The 15126-nt window shown below is 51.8% G+C and overlaps 1 protein-coding gene across 1 annotated transcript in view; it reads right to left on the bottom strand.

Annotated features, from left to right (window-relative positions):
- Window positions 1-522: 522 nt before the first annotated feature.
- The window catches only part of SMAD6 (SMAD family member 6), a 46403-nt gene continuing 31799 nt past the window's right edge, over window positions 523-15126 (bottom strand). Inside the window, exon 4 of the mRNA XM_082489104.1 lies at window positions 523-1431. Within this exon, the coding sequence (XP_082345230.1) occupies window positions 890-1431 (542 nt within the window). The 3' untranslated portion in view covers window positions 523-889. The remainder of the gene's footprint in view (window positions 1432-15126) is intronic.

Here is a 15126-nt window from a genome sequence, read left to right as displayed (position 1 = left end):
TTGTCCAAAACCACCATTTGTTTCTCAACCATCGAACATGTCCGGGAGATCCCGGACTCAGAGGGATAATCCCTGAGCAAGGCTGACAATGCAAACTGGTCCTACTGGGCAGCTTTTAGGGCCACGGTCTATTCTGCTCTTCCCACCAGCACCAATACCCATCAGTTTGCATTGGTACCCATCGATTTGCAGAAACACAAACACACACGCTCATCTTCACAATGTCCCCATCATGTTTTGTGTTATCAAAGAGATCTCAGAGCCCCGAGCAGGAACAGCTACAGGAGATCTTCCTCACACCATTTGCTCCCCGGCTCTCTAACTGTCCTCATTTACCCTCCTCTTGGAGACAACTGCAGCCTTCCACCAACTCATTTACTGTTTTTCTAAGGGTCCTGGCTGAGCTGGGAGACAGCGGCCGCCCCTCTGGAACCCCCCCCCCGACTGCAGAGCGCCTGAGCAGACACTGCTGCGGACTTCAGTCGGGGGGAAGAGAAAAAAGACAATTAAACCCCCCCCCCATTATGCGAATACTTTATTATCAATGAGTGACTGGTATTAGCTTTTTGTCTGGGTATTAATAATATTTCAAAAAACCATACATCAAAATTAGGGCTTTCTCCTATTTTTGCTGTATAATTTTTCTTTTTTAAAAAAATCTGTATTGAAAGAATTATATAAGCCAAAGTGCATTTTCTGTTTTTTGTCCATATACACATTGCACCATACATAAATAATTACATTGTAAAAATGACTCCATAATTACAAGTATAATATATATTTTCATATAATATATAAAACTTTATATTAAATCTAGGTAGATGATATTTGGGATAGTCTGTGTCTTTTTTTTTTTTTTTTTCTTTTTCCTTTCGTCAGAGGCTGACTGTTATCGGTTGTTACTGAGTAAAATCTCCAGCCAACAAGGACACGACGTGATAAACTGTCTCGAGTAACACGGTCCCCAGCCTTTGGCGAAGCTAATCCGCACGCTGTTCGGGTCGTAGGGCCCGTCCGCGTAATCCAGATCGGCCGTGTGCTGCAGGAGGCAGGACTTCTCGTAGTCAAACACCTTGATGGAATAGCCCGGCATCACCTTGCGCACTATCAAAGTCCTACAGTTGGGGATGTCCAGTGTCGGGGAGTTTACGAAGATGGGATGCTCGCTGCGGTTGTAAGCCCACACACCGTCCGGTTCTTTGCTAAGTAAAATCCCGTAGCCGATTTTACTTCGAGTCCTTCTCACAGTCTCACTCCTGTTTTCCAGGTTTAGCTGTCCGAGGCAGAAGCCGTTTCCTTGAGGTAGGTCATAAAATATACTGACAGACTGTTCGTACACTGTGTAGAGGCGGCCGACACGCGTCCGGTGCTCCCAGTAGGCCACGTTGCACCAATGGCTCCTCTTCATGGCGTCGGGCGACGTACTGGCATCTGCGGGGGAAAGCAGAGGAGAAGTCAGGGTTCGCTGTGACCGCCTGGGAAAAGACAGGTATGGAGGGTGAGCAAATGGCCCTTCCCACCCATCGGCTTCGCTCATGTGGGAACCGAACCTCGCGTTCAACCCAAAGCTCGTGCTCAACCCAAAGCTCGTCTTCCGTCATGACAAATGCCACCAAGAAAGAAGGCTCAAGCAAAGGCTAGTGACCCAACGGGCCACCCACCAGCTCCCACGGAGCTCAACACCTCTTTCTCTCTCTTATTTCATGTTTAATCCTGCGTCCGGCAGCCAAGGAAGCCCCTGTGTACTCAAGATATGAGCATTTCTACCGCCGAGAGCCGGCATGGACACTGCACCACTGCGACTCAGCCACCCCTGTGCTTGGCAGGTCCCCAGGTTCCTCCAGCACTGCTGCGGTGGTGTACCCCCATGTTCAAAGGCAAACTTGTGTTGAGCTGAAACACAGGGAGATGTCCGTGAAGCGCTCGGATGACCAACCTGGCCGTTATCTCTGCTATGTAATATCCTTTGACAGCGATGCTGATGTTCCCACGGGGAACGTGAAATCTGAGGACGCGTTTCAGGCCAAGGGGGAGTAGTTGCTATGAACTACACATGTCCTCCTACAAAGCCCTTGGAACTCTCTCCAGAACAATGAGAAACATCTCTCCTTTCTAGGAATTACATGCAAGGAAGACAGGAGGGACGCAGACTGCCAGAAATCTGTTTAATTTATGATGCCTCCAGAAGGAAGATGGGAACTCTCAGCCCTAAGAGAGCCCCGAAGAGGGTGAACGAACCTCTTGCTGAGCATCATTCCTGCTCCTACCACACCGATTAACAGAAAACCACACTGGGATTTCAAGCAAGGAGCTCTGCTTTGAGCCAGCCCTGCTCCGTGCCCGGCATTAAGCTCCCTGACAATATATCACGCGCCCGCGGCCTGCTGACCCCTCTGCCTTCATGCCATCATGTCCGATTAACTCGCACGCGGGGTGATGCCATTATTTTGCCTCAGAGACCCTATTGACGCACCGGATTTCAAGCGCAGCCCTACAGCCCCAGTTCTTTTCAGGCTCAAATTACCCCGGAGGGGAACGGGCTCTCCTCCCCATTAACGATCTTTGAATTAAGCGGCTTTGTTAGAGTTTAACATGAGTTGTAACTATACAAATTTAAGGGGAGGGAGATGGGGGAAGGGGGGTAATTGGGCAAGCGGGGAGGCAGCGGGGCAGCAGGATGCCCTTTGCCTTCACACCAACCCCTTCACCCATCACAGGTACAAACCACCCTGAAAATGCCACATTGGCCCCTTTCTCCCCCATCATCTGTTAAAACAAATCTGAAGTCCCGGCACAGCCGCCAACAGCCCCTTTTTGGTTTGATGCACATTTTATCCAGAACTGGGAAGGAAATCCTGCAGCAATCAGACGCTTCAACACCAGTGGGAAAAGAAACACCATTTCCCTGCGTTTAAGGCAATCCTCCGTGGAGGAGCGAGCCAACAGCTTCGTGTCCCCTACTACTGGAGATGATGTCCTGGGCCTCCTAAAGGCATGGGAAAAGCCCCGCTGAACACACATGTCCTTTAAATTCAGAGTGTGTGGCTCTGCACAGCAGGGAAGTGGGTGAGGACCCTTGGTCACAGCAACGGCAGCATCCCGGAGCCGCGGCAGGCAAACCTGGGTTCCTTTCCCCCAAGGACCAGGTCCTGTCCCCCAGCCACAGCTCGAGGCGAGGTGAGACACTCCACCACGTCCCAGTGGCACCGATGGGTCTTTGCGTGTCTGTGCTTCTGAGCCATCCTCTGTGGAAACCACTCAGCCGCTCTGCAATAAGCTCGTCCTAACGCTGCACTCTGCTAATGACAAAAATCAGCAAAACCAGAGGATTTTCCCCATTCTGCTCTTTGGCCAATTGCTGTATTTCCTTTGCCATCTCAAATGGCCCTCCTGCATCCAGATCGCCAGGAGTTAAATTAACAACCCAGCTTGCTCTGAAAGGGTCACGATTTCAGCAGCCAGTGCATGATGAGTATGTTGTCCCCAAACACATCAGGACAACTGGACTTGACTCTCCCTGAAGTATCTCATGACGCCTCGCAAAGCACCAGCCATGCAAACATGAAGTTTTAGGGGAGGAAGAAAAGGTTCAAATGCAGTTCTGGGTTAGAAACCCCACCAGCTGCCTAGTGCCAATATGATGCACTAAGATCTCCACCAAGAACAGAAACACATTAAGACAAACCTGACCCAAACAGTCTTATCTAATTGAACGTTACTGAAGCAAGACCATCCTTAGCTACAGCTGTACAACACCCTGAAATGAACAGCTTGGCATGGACGAAAACCTTTTGACCGTCTCTGATAACATCCCTTGGTCTACCACCACGCAGCGCATGGTCAGCGCATTTCGCTCTTTCAAATGCACTATGGCAAATAGTTCCAGATTTTCTTTTAAGAGGTGAAAAAAAGATGTAGTTCGTAATTGACACAACAGAAGAAAGATGATGTACCGCGCAACTGAGCTTCATCTGCAAGTGGATCTTCCCCAGCGTCCAGTTTCCACAGTTATCTTTCCCCTGGGACATCATACAGTTGAGATCCCTCCAGTGCCTTTCCAAAACTCTTCTCAAACGCTAAATTTTGCTGTGGCCCCACTCGAGTGACGCCGGGGGGGCTACAGAACAAGCTCAGAGCTTTTCATCTGCAGGGCCCGGAGGCTGGTAGCAATCACCCAGCTCTGCATCTGTTTAACTTCCCAACCTCTGCAAAGCCCTGCATGCCCATTAGGTAAGTTGGGTTTGTTATTACATTTTTTAGGAACTACCACTCCAGCCCCTGAGTTTCCCTTACAGACTAAGAATGGGATAACTTCAAAACTCAAGGTCCCCCATCAGTTGAAATAATTAGGGGAATAGTCAGCGATAAACCTTTAAATGGGTGTTTCCCATGGTTTACTGCAAATTAACGCGCCTAGTGGGGGAAAGCAAAGCAAGAGGAAACCAGTGTCTACTCTACGAGAACATCTTGCTGTGGGCGTCATCTGGTGCCACCTCTGCTTTCCGGGGACCGGCGAGTATTTTGGTAAAGTCACCCATCTACACACATACAGAAAACGGGAAGGTTTTTTCACACCTCCTTCTTTGATGCATCTAAAATAGCCTCATAAAATCACTTCCATCCAATTTCTGGCATGAGCTTCACTCCATCCATACGTGCACGAGTCTCGGGGGGTAAAACCCCTCTGCCAATGTGTTTCCCATCTCTGTCACCCTGTCGCAGCTCCTGCCCGGCAGTGACAGCTCTGCCAGCTCGAAGCGCTCCTGGAGATGCCCTGTGCTCCTCCAAAGAGGCGAGGACGCGAGTTTTAGCTCACCGCACATCAAGCAGCTCAAAGTTTCCTTTCCACCCCGCTTTTCCTGGCCAGGGCTAAAGAAAGGCTTTAAAAGCCACCCACCGGCTGCAAAAGCACCCTGCCCGTGGCCCGCGGGCAAATAAACTCCCCCGAAAGGAGACGGTTAAAAAGCTCATGAGAAAAGCCTCTGCCTCCGGAAAGCTTTCGGCGGGGACCCTCTTCTCCCCCAGCCCCAGCCCTGGCTCCCTGTGCCGCCCTGGGTTCCTTTGCCTTCTTTCATCTCCCGGCGCGCTCAACCAAATCCTGAAAAAGATGAACTCATCTCGCAGCCCTGACATAAAGCAAGCACTTCAGCAAGCCCCTAAATACAGGGGGGCTGCGCTGTGTCTCATCCCCTGCCAAGTATTAGTTTCGCCTCCAGCTATTAGCCGCTACCACTCCGCAGACAGCAGGGGCGGCTGGCAGAAAAGCATGTCCTCTGCCTTTTAAATAAATATTCCATTTTTTCCCTCCTCTTTTTCCATGCTGCCCTTTATGCACAGACAAGAAAATTCTTTTTTTTTTTTTTTTTTTTTCTTTTCTTCACCCCCCCCCCCCCCCCCGTCCCCCCCCAGCCTTTCTGCTGGAACAGAGGCAGGCTTGTCAGCTTTCTTTTTGAAGAAAGCAAAATATTTGAGCCCTGCAGTGCCTCCCTCGATGGTATACGCCGCATTTTTAACAACTATCATTGTAGGCAGCTACAACTTCTAACAGCTACATTTAGGCTGGCGTCAGGGCTATCTCTTCCATCAAAGCCACCTCCATCCATCAGATGGACGGGGCTGAAACTCCGGCTCTTGTTTACTCGTTCCTCCCAGTCGCCGTTTCCTCCGCTGCGGCGATGCTGAGCAGCAGACGCATCCAAAAGGAAATTCAAACGATTTAAGATAAAAAAAAAAAACAAGATAGGAAGCGAGACGGGAGAATCAAACCCAGAACTTAACGGGAAAAGAGTCTTGCGTGGCTCAGGCAGAAGGAATCCGGGTACGGGAACAAATGCAAAGAGCGAATACCGTAAATCCTCGTGGCGTTAGCAGCGCTGCTGCTTTCGCTCCCCGCAGAGCGTGGAGGTAAAGAAAATAACTTGAGGTTTTAAGATTATTTGTGATTTGACAATGCTTTATGCCAGCAAAGTTCAAAGCAGCGCATCAAAAGAGAACAGAAAGATGCTTTTCTTCCAAAACAAAATGCTGCGCAGTCCCACTGCTTGATGTTGCACTTGAAAGCAAGATGGAAAACATGGGCAGATCACAAAACGCACGATTAAAACACACTCTGGTTCATGCTTCGCCTCTTCCGAAGCCACCAAACCTCCTCTCAGCGGGTCAAACGCCCCCCCCCGAATATGGCTGCAAGTAAGACCTTGCTGTGTAAGGGAACGGGGGTGAGAAGGGAAGTTTGCTGCGGTGCTTTGAGGAATATTCCCATTTTCGCACGGACTCCTGACGGAACAGTCACAAGTCACGCCGTGCTGTTTGCCCAAGCAGAGCCCCCCCCTTGCCCAGCAAACCCCACACCATGCTCAGGGAGCGGCAGAACACATTGAAGAAGCGCCCACAGGGAAGGCCACACGTGAAAAAAAACCCAACAACCCAACCAACATCACTGCATGTGCCAACCGTGACAGGGACTCGACCGCACACCTCAGCACCTCGAGAGAAGAAGAGGGATCTGCCGAAGTGTCCCCACAACTCAGCCCACACCCCACTTTCACGTCCCACCCTCCCTCCTGCCGCGTCTCGGGGCGGCCTAACGCTCCTCTGGCCGCGGGGCTCAGTCACGTCCTTTCTCAAGGGCCAAAGTCCTCCTTCGGTTCTGTTCTTTAGACTTAGATATGCGCTCAGTCTTTTTTCTCCCCTCTGCTGTAGCACAGACAGATGCCCACACCACCAACTTATATATATATATAATATACTTATACCCAACGCGCAGAAGCCGGATGGCTACGGCCACACACGGGTCACTGCGAACACAGTCCAGATAAAAAGCCCGGCACAAAGAACACCCACCTTTCCCTAAAAATCTTGTAACAGTTCACCGGGGAGCCACCGTTTAAAATAATCTCCCATTAATACCCTTAGAAACAAACTCCAGGGTAAGGAAGGGGTTAAAACTTTCCACAGCAGAAATGGAATTTTTATGGCCCCGCAAAACAAAAAAAAAAAAAAAAAAAAAAAAAAATTAGTCGTCAATCTGCCCCAGCAAAGCTCACAACCATTTTCGTTAAGCCAATATACTTAAAATACCTCTGCCTTACAAGTTTCAGCTGGAATGCATCACTGCGGCCCCCCGAGAGCCCCCGCTCCGAAACAGCCCCCCGCAGGAGACCCTGCCCGTTGAGCGGGGAGAAGCTGAGCGTTGCCACCACCACGGGGGTCCCCCACGCCGATGCGCTGGGGACACAGGGCCACCAACCTGCCACCATCTGTCTGTCCATCCTCATCATGAGTGGTGGGGTGGGACTTCGAAGGCACCTTCCCACCCTTGGAGGAGCTGCAGCTGCTGGTGAGCCACACGGTGGCCGGCAGCCACTTTGTCAGCCCACAAGAGCACTCCAATGTTGGCTCCACCATATGTATTCAAGGCAACACCCCAAGCCCACCAGCAAACGAACACAGGAGGCTGGGGCGGGACCTGGGCTGCCGTCCTTTGGTGGCCCTGGGGACAACGGAGGAGCAGAGGCAGCAGGAGCTTCTCCATGCTGTCCCCCAGCGAAAGTCTGGGAAAGTCCTGATGAGGACAAGGACAGTTTTGTCCTTTTTTCTAATCGCTTCTTGGTTTCTCCAATGAAGCAAGAAGCTGTGTGTCACAGCAGGACAACAGGCTTGTGCAAGAAGATGGCAGCTGGAGGTCAGAGAGCCCTAGGCTCTTCCTGGACCTTCTCCTTAAGACTCAGAATCAACTGAGGATCCTCTAATTTCCCACCTTTGACCAAGACAAACTTGCTCCCCGATTCACAGAGGCCCTGAAAAGCTGTCACCAGCTCCCCAGCTGACGACTGAGGTCAGCCATAGGGACAGCAGTCTGGACCTTCCCCATGCTGCAGAGCATCAGACTCTCTCCAGGCTGCTCATATGCTCTGCTCGGAGAGACGCAAGGATCCAGCCCAGCTCGTGCCTCAACAGTAAGTGTGATTTCATATTACAATGAATCTGGTGTCATTGTTGTTGGGACGCAAAAGGGTCCCAACTCCTCCAACCCCAGCGTGGTTCCCGTCATGTTCCTCATGTCGGACATGGCTGTTGTGCGGCCACAGAGACCGGTTCAGCTCAGCCCTCCAGCAAAAGCCAACACCAAAGGCGGCCCCGCAGACAGCCAAAAAGTGCCCTCGCTGCCACTGCACCCACCATGGAGGAGGCACCTTCCTCCTCCTCCTTCACCTCCAGCCTTTACCTTGGAGCAGAGCTCTGGTGGTCCCCAGCCTCTTCCCATGAGCCGATTTAATTCGTTAACCCAGTAGATGATTAACTCAGAACACTTGCACTGGGTTAATTAATTAAATTAGTTCAAAAAAGGGTCTGACGGGCAACAGAGCCGGTGAAGAAGCGCGTGGAGAGGCCTGGGGGGAAAGGGGGACATTTCCATGGCAGCCCAAGAAACAAAAGCAACACAGGACAGGAGCCAATGCCAAGATTAGGATGAAAACAATTTTCTCCGCATAAAAGAAACCACTCTGCAAAATCATCAGCTCATGCTAATTTTTTTTTATCCTTCAAAGAAAACACATGCCATGTTTAGTTCTGCCCGGAAATTTGTAAGCCATCATCAGTTAGCTTATTGTCAAGCTCAATTCAAGGAGTTTGTTTCTCATGTACCTTCCGTGGCCATTAAATACTCAGTCCAGAACATGATTTTAAGGTATTTCAGCAGGTTTTATTTCCTGCTCCCCTGCACGGTTTACAAAGGTCTTTTCAGCCAAGGGTGAAAAGTCCTAGAAAGTAAAAAAACTGGAAAAGCCCAACTCAGGTATTTTTCACTGACATTTTTATGCGTTACTTCTAAAGGCCAATGTTTTCAGAGATTTAGGTGGTTTTTTCCTTTTTTTTTTTTTTTTTGTTTTTGAGTCGAACAGCCTCCATATAATCTCAGCATCCCCTTGCTCACAGCTTTCGCAGGCGCGTTCATCGCTTTTAAGTTCCTGGGCTGTGCATGCAACCCCTTTATACCTGGCACGTAAAACTTAACACAACAATGTAAATATATCTTCAAAAGGAGCCCAAAACGTAATCACCTACGTTGGCTGCCAATTACGAAAGCACCAGACCTGTCATCAACCAGAATTTGGCTGAGATTCCTCCGCTGTTGGAAACCAGCCCTGGGTAAGTCCAAGCCTGGCAAAATCCCGGCGTCGTGCTCGGCACCTCCGCGAGCATCCGCAGCATCCCCGTGGGTGCCCCCACCCCGCGCCCCAACGAGCCGAAAAAATGGGGAGAGAAACGAGGGGATATAAAGTGTGGAGAAGGTCTTCACTAACCGATTTTCTGTAAAATCCAGAGGTTTGCTGAAAATCTTCCGAGCGTCGTCCAGTTGGGGGTGGCTTTTTTCCCTGCCTCCCGCTGCCGGCTGGGCAAGGCTACACTTGTAGGGGGTTATTCCCATATTATCGGGGAATTATTATTATTATTGGGCTCGTTCCCCAAGTGCCCTCTGCAGAGCAGGACTGCGAGGGTGGGGGATGCTGGGACCAAAAATTGGGGGGAAAAAAATCCCCCTTTTTCATTTTCAGCTTCAGAGCTTGCACATTTTCAGCTCCTCCAAACAACCGTGCATGCGATTCCCCCCCCCGCCGCCCCCCGCCTGAAAAACACCAAGAATCCAGGAGAAATCACCCCATAAATCACTCCATGGCAGATTTCCCTTATAGCCACCGCCGCAACGTCCAACGCTGCCTTCCCTGCTCCGCTCCCGCCTGGCGCCGCGCCAGCCCTCGCTATTAATTAATCCGGGGGCCGCCCGCTGCAATCCCGGCTACGCCAACCGCATCCGACTTGGGCTGGGCTGGGCTGGGCTGGGCTGGGCTGGCGGGCAAGAAGTTGGGCCGGCCAAATCCCACGGGGACCTTCCTGAGCTCTCTCCACTCCCTTTCGAAGCCATTTTGGCTTTGCAGAGCAATTTTGGGTGCGCTCAGAAATCCCGACGGATGCCCCCGGGGAGGGAAATAATCTGCTCGAGGACCAGAGCTGCGGCAAACCGGAGCATCCCGCGGTGGAGGAGAGACTCTGGAAAACGGTATAAATAAATAATAATAGTTTTCGCTCATAGAGGAGTTTCGGCTGAGCACTTCAAAGCATTTTAAAAGCAGAAGCTAATTAGTAGGTCCTGCTGAAGAGAAACAGGAATAACACCACTTTCCGCCTCCATCACACCTCTCGGGCAGAGCACGTCGGGTACTGGACTCAGCTCCCGGCTGAGCTGGGAATCGCCTCACCGGAGGGCGACGGTCCAGAGGCATGAGGCTCGGCCGGTAACCGAACCAGACCTGGTTCACACCGGCATTAAACGAAGGGGTTTCTGCCAGGGTGGAGGGGACACTGAGGTGACAGAGCTGTTTTGGGAAACCAGATGCTGACTTTGCAAGAACGTTGCCGAGGTGGCTGCAGAGATGCCCCCGGAGATGTCCGAGCCTCCCCGCTCTCCGCTGCCGCGCTCCCTATGGGCAACGGAGCTGGTGAGGGGGCTGGAGCACACGTCTGGTGAGGAGCGGCTGAGGGCCCTGGGGGTGTTCAGCCCGGAGAAGAGGGGGCCGAGGGGGGACCTTCTCGCTCTCTACAGTGCCCTGAAAGGAGGGGGTAGCGAGGGGGGGTTGACCTCTTCTCCCTGGTGACAAGTGATAGGACGAGAGGAAATGGGTTCAAGCTATGCCAGGGGAGGTTTAGACTGGATATTAGGAAAATTTTTTTCACTGGAAGGGTTATCAAACATTGGAAGAGGCTGCCCAGGGAGGGGGCGGATTCGCCATCCCTGGAGGTGTTTAAAAAAAGGGCAGAGGTGGTACCTGGGGACGTGGTTTAGAAGTGGTTTCGTCAGGGCAGGGTAATGGTTGGACTTGATGACCTCAAAGGTCCCCTCCAACCTCAGCAATTCTATGATTCTATGATTCTAAAAGAGCATCAGAACATCCCCGGCGGCAGCAGGACCACTACAGAGCATCCCCGGCGGCAGCAGGACCACTAACCCAGCACAGGACGCCCGACAGCGACACCTGCTCTGGAGCAAAGCAGATTTGAAGAAAAAAAAAAACAACAAAACCAGCCTTTTTTTCCTCTGGTTCTTAGATAATATGAGGACACTGAGCTCCTCCGAACAAAGAGGGCTGTCCCGCAAAGGCCCCTCAGCCAGGCGGCACACCAGCACCGCTCTCAGCACTGCCCCAACCCCAAATCATGCCTCAGCACCCTGCGACAACAACCAAAATTTGCCATTTTCAGAAGGCGAATGCTCAGCAGTTCCCCTACACGAGGCCTCCTTCAGACGTCCCGGGCTGGTCACGCAAAGCCTCCTCCCCAAAACCACCAGCAGAGCTGGAAACTTTGGGCTAAAGAGCTTGCGCAGGACACGGGAAACGAAGCAGGCTGCAGCGGCTTTGCCACACTTTTCTATTTTGACTAACAAGAAAACGAGCGGAGATGCTTCCCTGGGAGGAAAATCGAAGCAAACCCAAACTGAACGTCACCGTCGGATATATTTTGAGAGCCCGCAATGGCGCTCCATCCCGAGCCCTTCCCTGCGGCGCGAGGACGAAGCCAGTCCCGCCCCGCTATCGCACCTCCATCGCATCCAACGCCTGAGAACCAGCCGCGGGGTTTCGGAGAGAAGGCAGAGGACGTGAGAAGCAGCGAGCAGGCTGAAAAAACCCAAGGCCACCTTGATTTCTCTGAAGCGAGGACGCCGCGCGGCCCCAAGCAGCATCCTCGAGAGAAGACCGGGGCGCTGGAGGCAGATGTCTGTCGGCTCGATGCCAATACCACTGCGAATATCAAGGACTGCGAAAAGCTTTAGGAAACTATCACCGACCTGGAAAACAAGCCGTGACGGAGGAGTGGCGGGCTGGGGAGGATCCCCGAGCAGGAGCCCATCGGATGTTTTTCTCCATAGGGGCCAGGAATGAGCCGGTGCAGAGTCCGGCCCCAGGCCCCCCTGAAACCCCAGCCTGGGACCTCTGGGAGAACAAAAAACTTGGGGTTTCATCCCAAACCTCCAACTGGTACCCGGACCGGCTGTGGGTCCCCCATCCCAACCCATCCTCTGCTCCCCCAAAAGGGCTCCAAGCTGATCCCCCCTCCCTTGCCTCATAATTCTCATCCTTAAAAAAAAAAGGTGCTTTTTTTCCAGCACGGTATCAGTGCCCTCACATATATGGGAAGCAGACAGGGCTTGAGAGTGAAATGGAAATTCAGGCTTTGTTCTGGCTGGCCGGAGCCCAAGATCCTTCTCCCGATAAAGCTCTCCCCGAGCCGCGCTGTCTGAGCGAGCGCCGCAGGACGGGGAGCCGCGGCTCTGCGGCCGCCACCGCACGTCACGCCGCCTGCGACTGCTTCGAGTCCTCGCTCGTGGCGGATTTGCCGAAGTTTTACAGGGAATTAAAGGATTTTGGGTGCCAGCGTGGCCTTTGCAAGGGAACAATCCCTCCGGTGTGCAAGCCAATTTGGTCACGCTGAAAGGATAAACCTGTAGGGAGAGGTCTTGGGGCTCGTATCTGTTGGAGTGGAATTAAAAGCGATGGGGGACGGAGTCCGTACGCGGCGTGAGCAGCCGTGGGAAGAGCCCAGCGAAGGGCAGGCGGGCAGAGGCGGGTTTTGGGGCCCGCGGCGCTGGAAGGGAGCAGGGAGACGGCTCCTGCCCTCCCGCTCGCACCCGCGTGCACATCGGCACGGCCGCAGCCGGGCCGGGAGGAACGTGCAGAGGGATGCGTGCATGCGTGTGCACCCACACACGCCAGATTTTCCGATAGCTAGTTCATGTATTTATGTGTAAACATTTTCTGGGTCTATTCCAGCCCTTAGTCCAAGCAAGCAGCTCGCTCCACTGACACCCGCTCGTGGCCAGCATCCATGGGCTCTTACTCCCACTTAAGGCAAAGACTAAACAATGACTTAAGCATCTCAGGGTTTAAGCCCCATAGCTGGTCCCTCACAGTCACAGTCGAAGCAGCGAGGATGCCACGCTGGCGGCTTCTGCTTTGCAGGAGGACCTACACCACCACGAACACGATGGATAATAACCCTTGTGCCATTTGTGTGCCCCGGTGGATGCACCGGGAGGGGTCTCCCGGCCCTTTTTCTGTAAAATCCACGGATCAGCAACCCAGAGGAGCAGATCCGGCACAAGGCACGCATCTCTGCTAGCCTGGGATAAGATCAACCCCCAAAGACCAAACACACCTTGTCTTGTTTTTATACTCCCTGGAACAGCGCTGCGGATCTATCAAAGTGCGCATAAACAGCAAGAAAATTTCTGCAAGGGGTGAGCAAGGGATGGGGGACGAAAACCAGCGTATTTGCATGAAATCCAGAGCATTTGCAAGCATCACTGCCACCCGGCGAGGCAGCGACGTGTGGCCTCCAAAAGCCCCTGAAAGCATCTTCAGTCTCTCCCAGATGACAAAATTCCTAACCCTGTATTTGCCCATGGAGAGTGGAGGTGACTCATGCTAATTACCCTCCCTGGCCAAGAAGGACTTGTTTTCATTTCTAAAAACCACAGTTTCTCTTAAAAAAAAAAAAGGGGGGGAAGGGGGGGGGGAATAGGAAAATACCAAAATACACGCAGAACTCCATGGGATACATCCTGTCCTGCTGCACTAATACGAATCCCAGACACCCCGATACTCCAGCTTCACTCGAGATGTTCAAAGAGAAAAGGATTAACGAGTTATAGCGTTTACACAGCCAGAGACGCGCGGCAGAGACGCTGCCAGCATTAGCTCCGGGTCTTCTGACTTCCAGTAACGCTCATTCAATATAACCCAGCTAAAACAATTTGCGGGGGTACGAGCGGAGCTCAGGAAGGGTCTTCGTTCAGATTAAAACCCCTCCCGCCTTTGTTGGACAAGCTCTCCTCTTTCTCGGAGGGCAGCTGAAATATAAAGCTAAAAATAACCTTTTCAGGACCGGTCTATGCAGGGTTCGTGGTTGCAACTCCTCCACGAGACGTTTCGGGGAGGGCGAACGCACCGGCTGCAGCTATAAACTCTGCAAATTAAGTACCGAAGTAAACGACTTTCCCATCGCGAGGGAAATGGGAAGGAGAGCAGGTCGGGCTCTTTGTACATCAAGGACAGGGAGATTAACGGAGCATGTGAATGCTTCGTTACGGCTAACGAGTTCAAGACTGCACACCCTCAACACAGCCGAGCGCCGAAAGAGAAGTATCAAATTCTTCCCCTCTCCTCAAGGGAAACCGATTTTAAAAAATGAAGTAAGGCACACTGGGGGGAAGTACGCCTGGTATTATACATTAAAAAGGCAGCCTGGCAGCAGCCTGAAGGAGACTCGTTTCTCTTCTCCATCCTCTTACAGGCCATATATATATAAAATATCCACATGGATGCAACCAAAACGCGAAGAATAACTGAGTGTAAAACCAGGGTCGGGTATTTTGCAAAGCTCCAACGAGCAACAGAGTTCCCACTTCAGACAACTTCTGCTCATTGTTGCAACATTTCTGACTATTTCTGATGGGGCTGCAGATGATGCGGAAGCCTCATCGTTCAACCCCGGTTATTTGCACGGTACAAACACACCAAATGCTATCGACTTTATAAACTCTGTCAAGTTCCTGCACTAGAATCCTTAAATTGTTAAAAATAGGAAAGAAACTGCACAGTTCACATATTTTATAAAGCTGGGTTAAATCAACATCTGCAAAAAATATCCCTGTTAAACGAAATAGCAGGATTTCATTAAGTAAATTGCAAGTTGGCAAAAATTCTGAAAGAAAGGGAAAAAGCCACAGCCAGCCCTGTAATTTAAACCTTATTTTAACTGTGACAACATGACTGTGAGAGGCTGCATTTCCAAACGAAAAAATAAAAATGAAGTCTAAAAAAAAAAAAAAGTACCTGTTCCCCCCGCCCCCCGCCCCGTTCCCCACCTCAGCGCACCACAGTGTCGCAGTCATGATGCCAACGAGCCCTTTCCCCGGGGGAGATGACGAGGGAGTGGGACCTGCTCCTGGTCCTGCATCCTTCTGTATCGAAAACACCAAACCTGCAAAATCCAGGATTTTCCATCCCGGGAGCAGCCGGACACCGGCGGGGCGGTGGAGGGGGTGATGGGTGACAATGTCTGGTG

The sequence above is a fragment of the Vanellus vanellus genome, assembly GCF_965231255.1.
Source record: "Vanellus vanellus genome assembly, chromosome: 11".
In the NCBI taxonomy this organism is placed as follows: Eukaryota; Metazoa; Chordata; class Aves; order Charadriiformes; family Charadriidae; genus Vanellus; species Vanellus vanellus.
This window is presented reverse-complemented; position numbering and strand designations above follow the sequence as displayed.